A 19133-nucleotide genomic window follows, 5' to 3' on the forward strand; every position below is an offset into this window, starting at 1 on the left:
CTGAGGGAGAGCTGAGAAGGGGAGGAGACAGCAAGGACTACTGGAAATTGGAGAAGTCAATGTTCATACCGCTGGGGTGTAAACTGCCCAAGCGGAATATGAGGTGCTGCTCCTCCAGTTTCCGGTGGTGCTCACTCTGGCCATGGAGGAGGCCCAGGACAGAAAGGTCGGATTCGGAATGGGAGGGGGAGTTGAAGTGCTGAGCCACCGGGAGATCAGGTTGGTTAATGCGAACCGAGCGGAGGTGTTGGGCGAAGCGATCGCCAAGCCTGCGCTTGGTCTCACCGATGTAGAGCAGCTGACATCTAGAGCAGCGGATGCAATAGATGAGGTTGGAGGAGGTGCAGGTGAACCTCTGCCGCACCTGGAACGACTGCTTGGGTCCTTGAATGGAGTCAAGGGGGGAGGTAAAGCGACAAGTGTAGCATTTCCTGCGGTTGCAAGGTAAAGTGCCCGGAGAGGGGGTGGTTCGGGTGGCAAGGGAAGAATTGACCAGGGAGTTACGGAGGGAGCGGTCTCTGCGGAAAGCAGACATGGGGGGAGATGGGAAGATGTGGCCAGTGGTGGGCGTCGCTGGATTTTCAACATGTTGAAAACGAGGCAGCGTGAGGTGTAGATGGAGTCAATGGAAGGGAGGTTGGTTTGTGTGATGGTCCACATAGCATGGAAACAGGCCCTTCGGCCCATCATGCCCATGCCAGTCAACATTCACAAGTTATAGGAGCATAATTACGCCATTCGGCCCATCGAGTCTACTCCGCCATTCAATCTTGGCTGATCACTGCCTCCTAACCCCATTTTCCTGCCTTCTCCCTATATCCCCTGACACCCACACTAATCAAGAATTTATCTAAGTCTGCCTTAAAAATATCAATTGACTTGGCCTCCACAGCCTTCTCATCATATGTAAACCCACTCATTCCTGGGATCATTCTTGTAAACCAAACGGCAGCATCTCTGGAGAGAAGGAATGGGTGACGTTTCGGGTTGAGATCCTTCTTCCCCATCTCTCTACATCACCGTCTATCTCTCTAGTTTCCCTCTCCTTGTTTGTGGAATTCTCTGCCTCAGAGGGCGGTGGAGGCCGGTTCTCTGGATGCTTTCAAGAGAGAGCTAGATAGGGCTCTTAAAGATAGCGGAGTCAGGGGATATGGGGAGAAGGCAGGAACGGGGTACTGATTGTGGATGATCAGCCATGATCACATTGAATGGCGGTGCTGGCTCGAAGGGCCGAATGGCCTACTCCTGTACCTATTGTCTATTGCCATCTCCCCTGACTCTTGGTCTGAAGAAGGGTCTCGACCCGAAACGGCACCCGTTCCTTCTCTCCAGAGATGCTGCCCGTCCCGCTGAGTTACTCCAGCATTTAAAACTGCGTTCCAAGCTTCTGCACTCTTTGGTTAACTATTTAAGAAACCGCAGTTTCATGATGAAGCCTCATGGCACAAATAGAATCACATGTCGATATTTATTTTCTCACACACTTCACAGTATTCCAGATGGATTGTGTATATCCACTGAACTCACAATGATGCGGCTAGCAGCCTAGATTGAGATCAGATGATTCATTACAGGCTGACCTTGGGTAATCCTGGTCTAAAGAACACTGTCAGGGAGAGGGAGGGGGGAGACAGAGATGGGGAGGGGGAGACAGAGGGGAGGGGGAGGAGAGACAGAGTGGGGGGGGGGGAGAGACGAGGGGGGGAGAGGCAGAGGGTGGGGGAGAGACAGAGGGGGGAGACAGAGACGGGGAGAGGGGGGGGGGGGAGACAGAGGTGGTGGGGGGGGGGACAGAGGGGATGGGGGAGACACAGAGGGGGGAGAGGCAGAGGGTGGGGGAGAGACAGAGGGGAGGGGGGAGAGGCAGAGGGGGGAACGGGGGTAGACAGAGGGGGGGGAGGCAGGGGGTGAGCAGAGGGGGATACGGGGAGGGAATGGGGGGCGGGCAGAGGGGGGGGACATGGGGGGGGGAGGCGGACACAGAGGAAGGAGGTGGGGGGTAGGAGGGGAGGGGGAGAAGGAGATGGAGGGAGTGGGAGAGAGGGGGTCCACAATTTGCTACAATTTCACGCAGGCCCTCTGGTCTCAGTGTGAGTGAGCAATGCTTATCTCTTTGTCTCTCCTATAAGGTCAGGTTGCAAGGACCAAGGCACCTCTGGATTAATGTCTCATCCGGCAGGAATTGTAAACGTTATTCCTTGCACATTCTCGCATTCTGGCCACTCGATGCCAGAAGAATGACCACAGCCCAGACCATCACATACACAAACCAACCTCCCTTCCATCGACTCCATCTACACCTCACGCTGCCTGGGCAAGGCCAGCAGCATCATCAAGGACCAGTCGCACCCTGGCCACTCCCTCTTCTCCCCTCTCCCATCGGGCAAAAGGTACAGAAGTGTGAAAATGCACACCTCCAGATTCAGGGACAGTTTCCTCCCAGCTGTTATCAGGGAACTGAACCATCCTACCACAACTAGAGAGCAGTCCTGAACTACTATCTATCACATTGGTGACCCTCGGACTATCCTTGATCGGACTTTGCTGGCTTTACCTTGCACTAGACGTTATTCCCTTATCATGAGGTGAGAAAAAACTTTTTCACCCAGAGAGTTGTGAATTAGTGGAATTCCCTGCCACAGAGGGCAGTGGGGGCCAAATCACTGGATGGATTTAAGAGAGAGTTTGATAGAGCTCTAGGGGCTAGTGCAGTCAAAGGATATGGGGAGAAGGCAGGCACGGGTTATTGATTGGGGACGATCAGCCATGATCACAATGATCATGCGGTGCAGGCTCGAAGGGCCGAATGGTCTCCTCCTGCACCTATTTTCTATGTTTCTATGTATCTGTACACTGTGGATGGCTCGATTGTAATCATGTATTGTCTTTCCGCTGACTGGTTAGCACGCAACAAAAGCTTTTCACTGTACCTTGGTACACGTGACAATAAACTACATTGAACTGAAGTAAACAGTTGCTTCGACATTAAGGTGAAATAATGGTCCCTGCTTTTGCTAATGCCAACCTTTTATTCAGCATGGAATAATCCCAATGGCTTTATTACTGGAGCTGCTAAATTGGATTCAGACCTTTAGCAGAAACAGCCCCTCCACCGCCTTTGATCAAAGATTCCTGACTGTCTGAAATAAAAACTATCTCAAGCAATTATGTAGGCAGCAGAAGACACAGAGTGCTGGAGTAACTCAGTGGGTCAGGCAGCATCTGTGGAGAACATGGATAGGTGACGTTTCACAGAGTGCTGGAGTAACTCAGTGGGTCAGGCAGCATCTGTGGAGAACATGGATAGGTGACGTTTCACAGAGTACTGGAGTAACTCAGCGGGTCAGGCAGCATCTGTGGAGAACATGGATAGGTGACGTTTCACAGAGTGCTGGAGTAACTCAGCGGGTCAGGCAGCATCTGTGGAGAACATGGATAGGTGACGTTTCACAGAGTGCTGGAGTAACTCAGCGGGTCAGGCAGCATCTGTGGAGAACATGGATAGGTGACGTTTCACAGAGTGCTGGAGTAACTCAGCGGGTCAGGCAGCATCTGTGGAGAACATGGATAGGTGACATTTCACAGAGTGCTGGAGTAACTCAGTGGGTCAGGCAGCATCTGTGGAGAACATGGATAGGTGACGTCTTCCAGCCCTTGATTCCCCTACTCTGGGCAAGAGACTCGATCTACCCGATCTATTCCCCTCATGATTTTGTACACCTCTGTAAGATCACCCCTCATCCTTCTGTGCTCCATGGAATAGAGACCCAGCCCACTCAACCTCTCCCTATAACTCTCACCCTCTAGTCCTGGCAAAATCCTCGTAAATCTTCTCTGAACCCGTTCCAGCTTGCCATTATCTTTCCTATAACATGGTGCCCAGAACTGAACAAAATCCTCTAAATGCGGATTCACCGACGTCTTATACAGCTGCAACATGACCTCCCAACTACTAAATGCAATACTCTGACGAATGAAGGCCAATGTTTCAAAAGGCTTTTTGACCACATTTGTATGTGGATTCAATTAAATTCAAATGCATCAAATCCGATTGCATCATTATTATAGGAAATTCCCATTTCCAACTCTTAGTGTAGTTTAGAGATACAGCATAGAAACAGGCCCTTCGGCCCACCGAGTACATCGATCACCCTGTACACTAGTTCTATCCTACACACTAGGGACAATTCATAGAAGCCAATTAACCTACAAACCTGTACGTCTGTGGAGTGTGGGAGGAAACCGGAGCACCCGGAGAAAACCCACGCAGTCACGTGGAGAACGTACAAACTCCGTACAGACAATGAAACTCAACAAGACGACTTTGAAACTGGTATGACTTGGGTGGGAGAGGGATAGAGTGAGAGGGATAGCAAGGGTTGCTTGAAGCTAGAGAAATCAGATGGCGGGACTGTCATATGCTGAGAGAATGGAGCGGCTGGGCTTGTATACCCTGGAGTTTAGAAGGATGAGAGGGAATCTCATTGAAACATATAAGATTATTAAGGGTTTGGACACACTAGAGGCAGGAAACATGTTCCCGATGTTGGGGGAGTCCAGAATCAGGGGCCACAGTTTTAGAATAAGGGGTAAGCCATTTAGAACGGAGATGAGGAAACACTTTTTCTCACAGAGAGTTGTGAGTCTGTGGAATTCTCTGCCTCATAGGGTGGTGGAGGCTGGTTCTCTGGATACTTTCAAGAGAGAGCTAGATAGGGCTCTTAAAGATAGTGGAGTCAGGGGATATGGGGAGAAGGCAGGAACGGGGTACTGATTGGGGATGATCAGCCACGATCACATTGAATGCCGGTGCTGGCTCGAAGGGCCGAATGGTCTACTCCTGCACCTATTGTCTATTGTCTATAATATGCATACCGCTGGGTTGTAAGCTGCCCAACTACTGATTTCCTCCACTAACCTTGGACGTACTTGTATCATATCGCGCTACCTGATGTTTAACATGATTTGCAGCTTAATTCAAATAATAAAATGTTTAAGAGCTGACTGAACAAAGGAGCGGCTGAGAGGAAGATGTATTCAGGCTTGGAGCAATCTTCCTTGAATGACACCATTAAGATGTTTCCAGCATTGCAGATCAAGGTCTTCAAGTGAGTCGGCCTTTAACGATGTTCGGGGTCTTGCCATCACAGTCTCATAAGTCTATAAATTCTGGGAGCAGAATTAGGCCATTCGGCCCATCAAGTCTCCTCCACCATTCAATCATGGCTGATCTTGCTTTCCCTCTCAACTCCATTCTCCTGCCTTCTCCCCGTAACCCCTGACACCCGTTGTAATCTCTGCATGTTAATGTGCGTTTAGCCTTGCGTTCATCCCGTACCGCAGAGAGGTGTCGAACGCTTTACTCTATGGCGGATGTGCGGGAGTGGGCACCGTCTGTGTATGGCAGCCTGCCCGCAGTCCGTCTCTACACCTTTTTTTATTTTATTTTATTCTAAGTCCTGTTAAAAAATGTTAGTGGGGGTCTTCTATGTGGGGGGTGGGGAAGGGGGAAACTTTATTTCTTAGTCACCTACCTGGTCGGAGAGGCAGCATCCCTCCAAGCTGCTTCTTTGCCCCGTCCTCGCGGCCTACCATCGAGAATGGAGCGGCGTTTCCTGTCGGGACCGGCCGGGACTACAGCTTCGGCGGCGGTGGCGCAGCGCTGGATACCAACACGGAGCGGGCGGTGCCTTACGGGTCGCCGTGCGGTAAGCTACGGAGCGCTGTGGCCGTCGATCCCAACATCGCGGAGCTGGGGCTGCGGGCGTCCGGCCGCGGGCGGCGCTGGATTTGGAGCGCCGCAGAGCCAGGGATCGAGTTCACCGGGGTCGGAGCTCCAACCGGCGCGGCCTGAGGGCTACGAGTGCCCCGGTCCCCAGGGAGGAGGCAGCCGCTCCAGACTTTCCAAGCCGCTGAGGAATGTTTCACCCGACGCCGAAGTTCCATCTTCACGGCAAGAGGGCCCTGAAAATCATCGGACTGGCTGCACGGCCACAAATGGGCCCCGACCTCGGGTGTTTCACAGAGGAAGAGGACTTAACTTTCTGGTGCCTTTCCCCACAGTGGAAATGTTTTGATTCTGCTGTGGGGGGACGTTTGTGTTGAACTCTATAATGTGTGTGTCCATTTTATTCTTTTTTTTTTAACCTTTTTCTATGGTTTGTAATGGAACTTATTATTTAATTTATGTAAAGCACTTTGGTGTCAATGCGAGTTGACTTAAAACGTGCTATATAAATAAAACTTACTTACTTACTTACTTACTTTACCTGAGAAACAGAGGACATGGGTTTAAGGGGAGAGTGGGGAGAGTGGGGAGGTTTCACAGGAACCCGAGTGCTCACTTTCTTCATACAAAGTCTCATTGATATGTGGAGAAGGTGGTGGTTGGGGCAAATACTATAACAACATTTCAACTGGACTTTATCTTGCACTAAACTTTATACCTTGAATATGAATAGTTTAGTGTGAGAGTGCAGCGTAGGTTCACGGGATGGCGGGACTGTCATATGTTAAAAGAATGGAGCGACTGGAATTTAGGATGAGAGGGAATCTTATTGAAACATATGATTATTAAAGGATTGGTCACGCTCGAGGCAGGAAACATGTTCCCGATGTTGGGGGAGTCCAGAACCAGGGACACCGCTTAAGAATATTGGGTGTGGACAAAAATGCAGGAGAAACTCAGCGGGTGAGGCAGTATCTATGGAGCGAAGGAATAGGTGACTTTTCGGGTCGAGACTCTTCTTCAGACTGAGGCCAGAACAAATCAAAGCCAGCAACAGATGACCTTGTTAAGGTTGGAGATTATAATGGCCCGTTCCGAAGAAGGGTCTCGACCTGAAACATCACCTATTCCTTCGCTCCATAGATGCTGCCTCACCCGCTGAGTATATCCAGCAGTTCTTTCTTAAATATTTGGAGAGGTATATGGATAGGATTGGTTTAGAGGGACATGGGCCAAATGCGGGGAAAATGGGATTAGTGTAGATGGGGGCATCTATGGTCAGCATGGGCAAGTTGGGACGAATGGCCTGTTTCCGTGTTGAATGCAAAATAAAGTATTTTACTGTACCTAGGTACAAGTGACAATAAAATATACTGGTGACGTTTCAGGTCGAGACCCTTCTTCCGACTGATGTGGGGTGGGGGAGGGGGACGGGGACAGGAAGTATAAAGGAAGAGGCGGAGACAGTGGGCTGTGGGAGAGCTGGGAAGGGGAGGGAAAGGAGGGAGAAAGCAAGGACTACCTGAAATTGGAGAAGTCAATGTTTGAATCTGACCTTTCTGTCCTGGGCCTCCTCCATGGCCAGAGTGAGTCCCACCGTACATTGGAGGAGCAGCACCTCATATTTCACTTGGGTAGTTTACACCCCAGCGGTATGAACATTGACTTCTCCAATTTCAGGTAGTCCCTGCTTTCTCCCTCCTTCCCCTCCCCTTCCCAGCTCTCCCACAGCCCACTGTCTCCACCTCTTCCTTTCTTCTTCCCCCCCCCACCCCCACATCAGTCTGAAGAAGGGTCTCGACCCGAAACGTCACCTATTCCTTCTCTCCAGGGTGGCCAGGGTGCGACTGGTCCTTGATGATGCTGCTGGCCTTGCCGAGGCAGCGTGAGGTGTAGATGGAGTCAATAGAAGGGAGGTTGGTGTGTGTGATGGTCTGGGCTGCGTCCACAATTCTCTTGTGGTCTTGGATGGAGCTGTTCCCAAACCGAGCTGTGATGCAACCAGATAAAATGCTTTCCATTGTGCATCTGTAGAAGTTGGTGAGAGTTGTTGGGGACATGCCGATCTTCCTCAGCCTTCTAAGGAAGTCGAGGCGTTGGTGTGCTTTCTTGGTCGTTGCTTCAATATGGGTGATCCAGGAGAAGTTGTTGGTGATATTGACTCCTAGGACTCTGAAGTTGTTCAACCCATCTCTACTTTGGTGCCGTCAATGCAGACTGGTGCATGAGAACCGCTTCAATTCCTGAAGTCGATCAATACCTAGTCAATGGATATTTTCAAGGCAGAGATCGATAGATTCTTGATTGGTACGGGTGTCGGGGGTTATGTGGAGAAGGCAGGAGAATGGGGTTAGTAGGGAGAGATACTGTAGATCAGCCATGGTTGAATGGCGGAGTGGACTTGATGGGCCGAATGGCCTAATTCTGCTCCTATTACTTATGATCATAATATACACCTGTTCGATACTCAATGTCCGCCTCATGTTATTGTTGTTGCCAGCCCGTGATGGCAGCTCTTGCAATGGAGCCAGCCTCTAAACCCATTGCAGGCTGCTGGTATTTACTTCTCTGCCATTAAGCCTAGTCTGCTGACTAAGCAGAAAAAGGTAGCTGTGATCAGAGGATTAAAAGCTCGTGAGGAAGGCTGGCTCCGTCCTGGGGGCGGAGTTGGAGTTGGATTCACTGGAGGTTGGTCTTGGAGGGGAGGATGCTCCTCAAACTGTGGAGCAACCTGGACAATACAGCTCACCCCCTCCATGACACACTGGTCAACCTGAGGAGCACCTTCAGCAACAGACTGGTTCCGCCAAGATGCAGCACAGAACGCCACAGGAGATCCTTCTTCCCTGTGGCTATCAAACTGTACAACTCCTCCCCCTTCTGTCGTGGGGTAGACTGAGTGACTCCCCTCTGTACCCCCTGCCTCCCCCAATCATTACACATCCCCAATCCTTTCCACTTGACACTTTAATTTCATGTATCTTGTGTTTTGTGGCCGTTGGCCGATCAATTTCCCTACCTGGGATCAATAAAGTTCTATCGTATCGATATGTCACCTGTTCATTCCGTCTAGAGATGCTGCCTGACCCGCTGAGTTACTCCAGCACTCTGTGAAACGTCACCTATCCATGTTGTCCACAGATGCTGCCTGACCCGCTGAGTTACTCCAGCACTCTGTGAAACGTCACCTATCCATGTTGTCCACAGATGCTGCCTGACCCGCTGAGTTACTCCAGCACTCTGTGAAACGTCACCTATCCATGTTGTCCACAGATGCTGCCTGACCCGCTGAGTTACTCCGGCACTTTGTGTTTTACTCAAGATTCCAGACACTCTAATTTCATCGCGTCTGTATGTTTCTGCTCCACTGCAAGCTCTCCTGAAAGTGTGTCGACTTTGTGCAGTTCAGTTTATTGTTGTCACGGGTACCAAGGCACAGTGAGGGCTCTTAAAGATGACAGAGTCAGGGGATATGGGGAGAAGGCAGGAACGGGGAACTGATTGGGGATGATCAGCTATGATCACATTGAATGGCGGTGCTGGTTCGAAGGGCCGAATGGCTCTATTGAAATGCATTTTTTATTGCGTCCTATCCAGTCAAAGGAAAGACATTACATGATTACAACCAATGTGTAAGAAGGAACTGTAGATGCAGGTTTACACTGAAGATGGACACAAAATGCTGGAGTAACGCACTTTAACATCATGTTTCAAATTTCAACACAAAATAGTGTTTTTATGACTGTTAGCAGATCAATATCCCTCCTGGGATAAATAAAGTTCTATCGTATCGTAGAAAGGTTTTTAGTTCTGAACTCTGGGGTTTGGATCTCTCTGCTCCTGGTACAATGTGGACAGCTGAACCTCTGAGACATTTATGAGAATCATTGAATATTCTCCTCCTTCCCCCCCCCCCCCCTAGCCGTCCGGAAACATTAGTATATATCTAGCAGTACTATATGTTTTATTTCGAACATGTAAAACAATCAAAGTTAAAAACAAATCAAAATAACAATAAAATGAAATGAACAATAAACCTATACCCAACTCATTGAATAACTTCTCAAACATCACAAATTAAATCTTCCATCTTCAAAAAGTAGGAGGAACTTATTCATTCCAACCCCTTCTCTGCTACTTATCAATGAACTCACAAACTTTATCTCATATACACACACACACACACACACACACACACACACACACACACACACACACACACACACACACACACACACACACACACACACACACACACACACACACACACACACACACACACACACACACACACACACACACACGCACACACACACACACACACACACATTTCGCCCTTCGAGCCAGCATTGCCATTCAATGTGATCATGGCTGATCATCCCCAATGAGTACCCCGTTCCTACCTTCTCCCCATATCCCCTGACTCCGCTATCTTTAAGAGCCCTTTCTAGCTCTCTCTTGAAAGTATTCAGAGAACCACCCTCCACCGCCCTCTGAGGCAGAGAATTCCACAAACTCAAACTCTGTGTGAAAAAGTGTTTCCGCATCTCCGTTCTAAACGGCTTACCCCTCATTCTTAAACTGTGTCCCCTTGTTCTGGACTCCCCCAACATCGGGAACATGCTTCCTGCCTCTAGCGTGTCCAAACCCTTAATAATCTTATATGTTTCAATAAGATACCCTCTCATCCTTCTAAACTGTATAAGCCCAGCCGCTCCATTCTCTCAGCATATGACAGTCCCGCATTCCAGGAATTAACCTTGTAAACCTACGCTGCACTCCCTCAATAGCAAGAATGTCCTTCCTCAAATTAGGGGACCAAAACTGCACACAATACTCCAGGTGCGGTCTCACCAAGGCCCTGTTCAACTGCAGTAGGACCTCCTTGCTCCGATACTCAAAATCCCCTCGCGATGAAGGCCAACATGCCATTCGCTTTCTTCACTGCCTGCTGTACCTGCGTGCTTACTATCTGTGACTGATGAACAAGGACCCCCAGATCTCGTTGCACCTCCCCTTTTCCTAATCTGACGCCATTCATTCCAGCTGAGTTACTCCAGCTTTTTGTGTCTACCATTCAGACAATAATCTGCCATCTTGTTCTGGCCACCAAAGTGGATAACCTCACATTTATCCACATTATACTGCATCTGCCATGCATCTGCCCACTCACCCAACCTATCCAAGTCACCCTGCAGCCTCATAGCATCCTCCTCGCAAATCGCACTGCCACCCAGCTTTGTGCCTATAGCATAATGATCAGTAACTGAAGACAATTACGAAGATCTTTTGAGCAGTAGAAGGTTGAAAATGGTGGACTGTAAGGATCAGTGCTGGGACCACAGCTGTTCAGAATCTATATTAATAATTCAGTCTTCAGAATCAAAAATTATTTTTAGAAATTTGGCCTGTTGGGAGAATAGTTAGTACAGAGGAGAACTGAAGCAAATCTTCAGAGCTGAGAAGCAATGAAAATAGAAATTGAGTGTTGGAGTAACTCAGCGGGTCAGGCAGCATCTGTGGAGAACATGGATAGGTGACGTTTCACAGAGTGCTGGAGTAACTCAGCGGGTCAGGCAGCATCTGTGGAGAACATGGATAGGTGACGTTTCACAGAGTGCTGGAGTAACTCAGCGGGTCAGGCAGCATCTGTGGAGAACATGGATAGGTGACGTTTCACAGAGTGCTGGAGTAACTCAGCGGGTCAGGCAGCATCTGTGGAGAACATGGATAGGTGACGTTTCACAGAGTGCTGGAGTAACTCAGCGGGTCAGGCAGCATCTGTGGAGAACATGGATAGGTGACGTTTCACAGAGTGCTGGAGTAACTCAGCGGGTCAGGCCGCATCTGTGTAGAACATGGATAGGTGACGTTTCACAGAGTGCTGGAGTAACTCAGCGGGTCAGGCAGCATCTGTGGAGAACATGGATAGGTGACGTTTCACAGAGTGTTGGAGTAACTCGGCGGGTCAGGCAGCATCTCTGGAGGGAAGGGATGGGTGACGTTTCGGGTGGAGCCTTTTTCAGACTGGGAGTTAGGGGAGAGGGAGGGACATAGATAAAGAATGCAAGGTGTGAAAACGAGACATCAAAGAGGAGGATGATCAGTATAGATCGTTGTTAGCTCGGGGAAGGTGACAATGAAACTTACAAAGATAAACATTTAATCTCGGGGACAGTCAGGCTGGGCGGAGAACTGGAATGGGGAGGGATGGAGAGAGAGGGAAAGCAAGGGTTACTTGAAGTTAGAGAAGTCAATGTTCATACCGCTGGGGTGTAAGCTGCCCAAGTAAAATATGAGGTGCTGTTCCTCCAATTTGCGCTGGTCCTCACTCTGACAATGGAGGAGGCCCTGGACAGAAAAGACTTAATACATATGTAAACTTGCCCCTAGTGCAGACTCGGTGGGCCGAAGGGTCTGTTTCCTCGCTGTATCTCTAAACTAACCATATAACCATATAACAATTACAGCACGGAAACAGGCCATCTCGACCCTTCTAGTCCGTGCCGAACACGTATTCTCCCCTAGTCCCATATACCTGCGCTCAGACCATAACCCTCCATTCCTTTCCCGTCCATATAACTATCCAATTTATTTTTAAATGATAAAAACGAACCTGCCACCACCACTGGAAGCTCATTCCACACAGCTACCACTCTCTGAGTAAATGATGAATGAATGAATGAATGAATGAATGAATGAATGAATACGTTTATTGTCATTGCACAAAACTGTGCAACAAAATTCCATTACATCTCCTCCGATTAAAAAAATACAAACACGACAACCATTAACACATATGTACACTTATTAGTAAATAATAAATAGGTATTTTAAAAGAATTTAAAAGAATTTGGCGGCATTTCTTGGAATTACATTTTGCTTCCCCAGCATTCTCTGTTGGAATTTAGCTCTTTCATCGCACATGGGTAGAAACTATTTTTTAGTCTACCGGTGCGAGCCTTCAGAGACCTGAATCGCCTCCCAGAGGGTAGCAGAGTAAAAAGGTGGTTGGCAGGGTGGGATGTGTCCTGCTTGATATTTGTGGCCCGGCGCAAGCATCGGGCCCTATATATATCACCCAAGGAGGGCAGGTTAGCGTTTGTAATGCTCTGCGCAGTTTTTATAATTCCCTGCAGCGCCCTCCTCTCAGCCACAGTACAGCTAGCAAACCACACCAGGATGCCATAGGAGAGGATACTTTCCACGGCGCATCGGTAGAAGGACAACAGCAGCGGCTGTGAGACGTTTGCTCTCCGCAGAGACCTCAGGAAATACAGCCGCTGATGTGACTTCTTCACGAGAGTGACGGTGTTCATTTGCCATTTGAGGTCCTGGGAGATGTTTATTCCCAGGAACTTAAAGCCAGTGACTCTCTCCACCATGTCTCCTTTGATGTATAAGGGAGCAGGTTCCTCTCTCTTCTTCCTCCTGAAGTCAACGACCAGCTCTTTTGTCTTTGATGGGTTGAGTACCAGGTTGTTTTTGGTACACCAGACAGTCAGTTTTTGGACTTCACCCCTGTAGGCAGACTCATCGTTGTTGTTTATCAGTCCCACCACAGTCGTGTCGTCCGCAAACTTGATGATCCTGTTTGTACTGTGTGTTGGTGTGCAGTCGTAAGTGTATATTGTATACAAGATGGGATTCAGCACACAACCTTGTGGCGCTCCTGTGCTGAGCGTCAGGACTGGGGAGTAATTGGACCCCATCCTGACAGTCTGTGGGCGGTCTGTTAAAAAGTCCTTAATTCATCCGCATGTGTTTGCATTAACACCCAGATCAGACAGTTTGTCCACCATTCTGCTGGGGATGATTGAATTAAATGCAGAACTAAAATCTACAAATAACATCCGCACATATGAGCCAGGACGCTCCAGATGTGTCAGTGCAGAATGTAGAGCTATGTTGATGGCATCCTCCATTGACCTATTAGCTCTATATGCAAACTGATGCTGATCCAGGGTGGATGGGAGTGAGGACTTAATGTGGGCCAGGACCAGCCGTTCAAAACACTTCATCACCGTTGAAGTGAGAGCAACAGGTCTATAGTCATTCAAGCTGGTAATAGATGTTTTTTTGGGTACAGGCACGATGGTAGCAGTCTTGAAGCATTTAGGGACAGTGCACGTTGACAGAGAGAGGTTGAAGATGTTGCTGAAAACCTCAGCTAACTGGTCTGCACAGTCCCGCAATACTCTCCCTGGGATGCCATCTGGTCCAGCAGCCTTCCTGGAGTTGACCCTGCGGAGTGTTCTTCTGACGTCCTCCGTACTCACAGTGAGTGCCAGGTCGTCAGTGCTGGGTGCGGCTGCAGATGCAGGCTCTGCCTCATTCAGCTCAAAACGGGCGAAAAAATGGTTGAGCTCCTCAGCTAGCGAGTTGTTACTGCTGCTGATGATCGGCCCCCCCTTGCCCTTGTAGTTTGTGAGTTGCTGAATGCCCTGCCAGACACGCCGAGGGTCCCTCTCGTTAAAATACCCCTCTAACCTTCTTCCATTTGCCTCTTTAATGGCTCTCTTTAGTTTAGATCTGGCAGTGCTGTACAGTTCATCATTGCCAGATCTAAAGGCTGAGTTGCGTTCCCTCAGCAGTTTCCTGACATCCCTGGTCATCCATGGTTTGTTGTTTGGATAGCACCTGACCTCCCTGTCGACAGTGATGTTGTTGATACAGTTCTGTATATAGAACATGACTGTGGATGTATATTCTTGTATGTCCTGGTTTGCAAACAGGTCCCACTCGGTGCGCTCAAAACAGTCCTGAAGTTGGGCGGCAGCGCCCTCGGGCCAAGTCTTTATGTTTCTCACACTGGGCTTGGTTCTCATAATGAGAGGTCTGTATGACGGGGTGAGAAAGAGTGATAGATGGTCAGACTGGCCGAGGTGAGGGAGAGAGGAGGCTTTGTATCCATCCCTAATGTTGCTGTACACGTGATCCAGTGTATTTTGACCTCTCGTCGGACACGTAACATGCTGGTGGAATTTAGGGAGGACAGTTTTTAGATTAGCCTGGTTGAAGTCTCCAGCCACGATGAAAATCCCATCAGGGTGCGCAGTCTGTAGTTTGTTGATTGATGCTAGCAGGGTGTTCAGTGCTAGCTTGACGTTGGCACTTGGTGGAATATAAACAGCCAGAATAATGACAGCTGTGAACTCCCGCGGCAGATAGAAGGGTCGGCATTTCAATGTGATAAACTCCATGTCTGGTGAACAATGTCTCTCGACAACGTTTACATTTGTGCACCATTTGTCATAAGAGTAAATACATAGCCCCCTTCCTCTGCTCTTACCGGAGTCACTGCTCCTGTCGGCCTGGTGTGATGTGCGACCTACCAGACTGTTGGCCTCGTCCGGGATCCCAGCGTGAAGCCAGGTCTCAGTTACCACCATGATCGAGCAGGTTTGCACAGTTGTGTTTTCTTCATTGATCAGCTCCAGCTCGTCCATCTTGTTGCTGAGCGATCGGGCGTTCGTCAAAAAGATGCTGGGTAGCGCCGGTCTGTAAGGAGCTTCCTTTAGCCTAGCGTGAATGCCGGCTCGACAACCGCGCTTCTGCCGCCTCTGTCTGCGCCGCCTCCCGCACCGTCCGTTCGGTAAGGTGATCCACTCGGACTCCGCTGGGCGGGTGATTTCTGGCGGGATATCGTCGTTGTGGGAGCTTCTTGTGAACTCTAGTTCGCTACACAGCGTCCCAATCCCTAGACGGTCCTGCCGGTTGTATGTCGAGTCGCAGGTCCACAGACAGACGGACAAAACAGACAAAAACAACAACATCCACACGGGGGAGAGCAAAGCCGCTGCATTCAGGTGCGCCGCCATTTTCCAAAGAAGCTCCCCCTCATGTTACCCCTAAACTTCTGTCCCTTAATTCTCAAGTCATGTCCCCTTGTTTGAATCTTCCCTACTCTCAATGGGAAAAGCTTATCCACGTCAACTCTGTCTATCCCTCTCATCATTTTAAAGACCTCTATCAAGTCCCCCCTTAACCTCCTGCGCTCCAGAGAATAAAGCCCTAACTTGTTCAACCTTTCTCTGTAACTTAGTTGCTGAAACCCAGGCAACATTCTAGTAAATCTCCTCTGTACTCTCTCTATTTTGTTGACATCCTTCCTATAATTAGGCGACCGAAATTGTACACCATACTCCAGAATTGGCCTCACCAATGCCTTGTACAATTTTAACATTACATCCCAACTTCTATACTCAGCTAAAACTAAACTTCTAACTCGAGTAATTATCCACAAAGCATGGCTGGATTTGGGGGATAATGAAAACAGTGCAGTCTCCTTGTAAACTGCTGCTTGCGGCCTTGAATATCTGGCTTTGTTTGATAGCACTGCCTCTGTTTATTTGTAGCCACTTGGCCAGAGCCTTTGAGACGTAAACTGTCCTTAACTCACACCTTCAGAGCAGCAGTCAGCTTACACTCATCCACTGGTCTGCATGTCCTATTATGGAGACATATACAGCATGGAAACAGTCCATTCAGCCCAACCCACCCATGCTGACCAAGATGCTCCATCTAATCTGGTTCCATTTGCTGCATTTGGCCCACGTCCCTCGAAGCCTTTCAGTTTATTCAGTTTATTGTCACGTGTACCGAGGTACAGTGAAATGCTTTTGTTGCGTGCTAACCAGTCAGCGGAAAGACTGTAAATGATTACAATCGAGCCATTCACAGTGTATAGGATACATGAGGGAATACCGTTTTAGTGCAAGGTAAAGCCAGCAAAGTCTGATGAGTGAATAGGTTTATTGGCCAAGTATTCACATACAAGGAATTTGCCTTGGTGCTCCGCCCGCAAGTGACAACATGACATACAGTGACAGTTGGGAATGACACAAAACATTAAATATTAATAATAAAACATTATTGAATAAACATGTGAATTAAATAAAGTACCAGAGCACAGATTTTTGGTTATTGAGTAGAGCTACTGCTCGCAAACTAAAACTGTTTTTATATCTGGCTGTGGCGGCTTTGACAGTCCGGAGTCGCCTTCCAGAGGGAAGTGATTCAAAGGAGTAAAGGGCCTGTCCCACTTGCGTGTCCTTGGCACGCAAATTACGCGACCTCATGGTCGCGTTGAGCCGCGACGGTCGCGCGCGATTTCATGCGCCCGCACAGCCGTCTGGAGCGCGTGACGTCATTTGAAGATGGACACAAAGCTGGAGTAACTCAGTGGGACCGGCAGCATCTCTGGAGAGAAGAAATGGGTGACGTTTCGTGTCGTGACTCTTCTTCAGTCTGAAAAGAAGGGTCTTGCCCCGTAACGTCACCCATTGCTTCTCTCCAGAGATGCTGCCGGTCCCGCTGAGTTACTCCTGCATTTTGTGTCCATCTTCAATTTTCTTGGCCCCGCTCTGGGAGTAGAAGTGGGGGCGGATCCGGACCCCTAAGGCCGTGAGCCCCAGGCCGAGTTCGGCGATTGTTTGCCCGCTTCTGCTGCTGTTGCAGGTGAGACGTTGCGTCGCGCCAGGGTCTTGGGCCTGTTCTACTTTGGCCGTCAGTTACGCAACAGGCCGTTGGCGCGCGAAGATTTCGTTCAGTACAAAGATTTCGGAGCCCCGCGCGATGTTGCGCACAACTACATACCCCTCCGCGCTTCTAAGTGGGACCGGCCCCGCGCGGCCATACGATGCCCGTGCGCCTCAACGCAACCACGAGGTCGCGTAATTAGCGTGCCAAGGACACGTAAGTGGGACAGGCCTTTAAGGATAATCCGAGGGTTACCAATGGGGTAGATAGTAGTTCAGGACTGCTCTCTGGTTGTGGTGGGATGATTCAGTTGGCTGATAAAATAAACTGTCCCTGAATCTGGTGGTGTGCATTTTCACACTCGAGCGTTTTCACACTCTATCCATGAATCTGTCCAAATGTCATTAAAATGTTGTTATTCTACCTGCATCAACCACCTCCTCTGGCAGCTCGTTCCATACGCCCACCATCCTCTGCGTGCCCAAGTTGCTTCTCAGGTTCCTATATTTTCAAATATAAGAACAGTATATAAGAACAGAAATACCTGGAGTATTGTGTGCAGTTTTGGTCCCCTAATTTGAGGAAGGACATTCTTGCTATTGAGGGAGTGCAGCGTAGGTTTACAAGGTTAATTCCAGGGATGGAGGGACTGTCATATGCTGAGAGAATGGAGCGGCTGGGCTTGTATACTCTGGAGTTTAGAAGGGTGAGAGGGGATCTTATTGAAACATATAAGATTATTAAGGGTTTGGACACGCTAGAGGCAAGAAGCACATTCCTGATGTTGGGGGAGTCCAGAACCAGGGGCCACACACAGTTTAAGAATAAGGGGTAAGCCATTCAGAATGGAGACGAGGAAACACTTTTTCACACAGAGAGTTGTGAGTCTGTGGAATTCTCTGCCTCAGAGGGCGGTGGAGGCAGGTTCTCTGGATACTTTCAAGAGAGAGCTAGATAGGGCTCTTAAAGATAGCGGAGTCAGGGGATATGGGGAGAAGGCAGGAACGGGGTACTGATTGGGGATGATCAGCCATGATCACATTGAATGGCGGTGCTGGCTCGAATGGCCGAATGGCCTACTCCTGCACCTATTGTCTATATAAATTTTCTCTAGTGTTTTTGAACTAGATTGAGCCGCTGGTGCAGAGTGTATCCGTCAGCCACTGGGCAAGGCCACAGAGTGATTGCATCAGGGGTGTGTGTATAATGGAGTATCATTGTCCTCTCTCATTCCTACCAGACGCCGCTTGATGTCGCAACGATCTTCGTTGGAAACTCTGGAAGACATCGAGGAAAATGCTCCACTGCGGAGGTAGGAACATGACTGGCGCGCACACGTAAGCGTTTACCATTCTCTTCCTTATGCCACACCTGCGTAGCGCTGCTGCCTCACCGCGCCAGAGACCCGGGTTCCATCCCGACTAGGGGTGCTGTCTGTAGGGAGTTTGCACGTTCTCCCCGTGACCTGCGTGGGTTTTCTCCGAGATCTTCGGTTTCCTCCCACACTCCAAAGACATACAGGTTTGTAGGTTAATTGGCTTGGTGTAAATGTAAATTGTCCCTAGTGTGTGTGGGATAGTGTTGGTGTGTGGAGATCGCTGGTCGGCGCGGACTCGGTGGGCCGAAGGGCCTGTTTCTGCGCTGTATCTCTAAACTAAACTGGTTGTGCCCCCATATCTCCTCCACCCCCCCCTCCACCTACATCTCCTCCGCTGACCTCCCATTTCACACTTTCATCCTTGAGTTCATAAGTCATAGGAGCAGCATTAGGCCATTTGGCCCATCAGGTCTACTCCACCATTCGATCAAGGCTGATCTATCTCTAACTCTCAACCCCATTCTCCTGCCTAAGATAGAAACAAAAAGCTGGAGCAACTCAGCGGGACAGGCAGCATCTCTGGAGAAAGGGAGTAGGTGACGTTTC

General features: G+C 49.2%; 1 protein-coding gene across 3 annotated transcripts in view; it reads left to right on the forward strand.

The window, feature by feature from the left end:
- The window catches only part of cables1 (Cdk5 and Abl enzyme substrate 1), a 118370-nt gene that overhangs the window by 30095 nt on the left and 69142 nt on the right, over nucleotides 1–19133 (forward strand). For all 3 annotated transcript variants that reach the window (XM_033020346.1, XM_033020349.1, XM_033020348.1), the window contains one exon: nucleotides 18450–18521. In XM_033020346.1, coding sequence (XP_032876237.1) covers nucleotides 18450–18521 — 72 coding nt within the window. The remainder of the gene's footprint in view (nucleotides 1–18449; nucleotides 18522–19133) is intronic.

The sequence above is a fragment of the Amblyraja radiata genome, chromosome 4, assembly GCF_010909765.2.
Source record: "Amblyraja radiata isolate CabotCenter1 chromosome 4, sAmbRad1.1.pri, whole genome shotgun sequence".
Classification (NCBI taxonomy): domain Eukaryota; kingdom Metazoa; phylum Chordata; class Chondrichthyes; order Rajiformes; family Rajidae; genus Amblyraja; species Amblyraja radiata.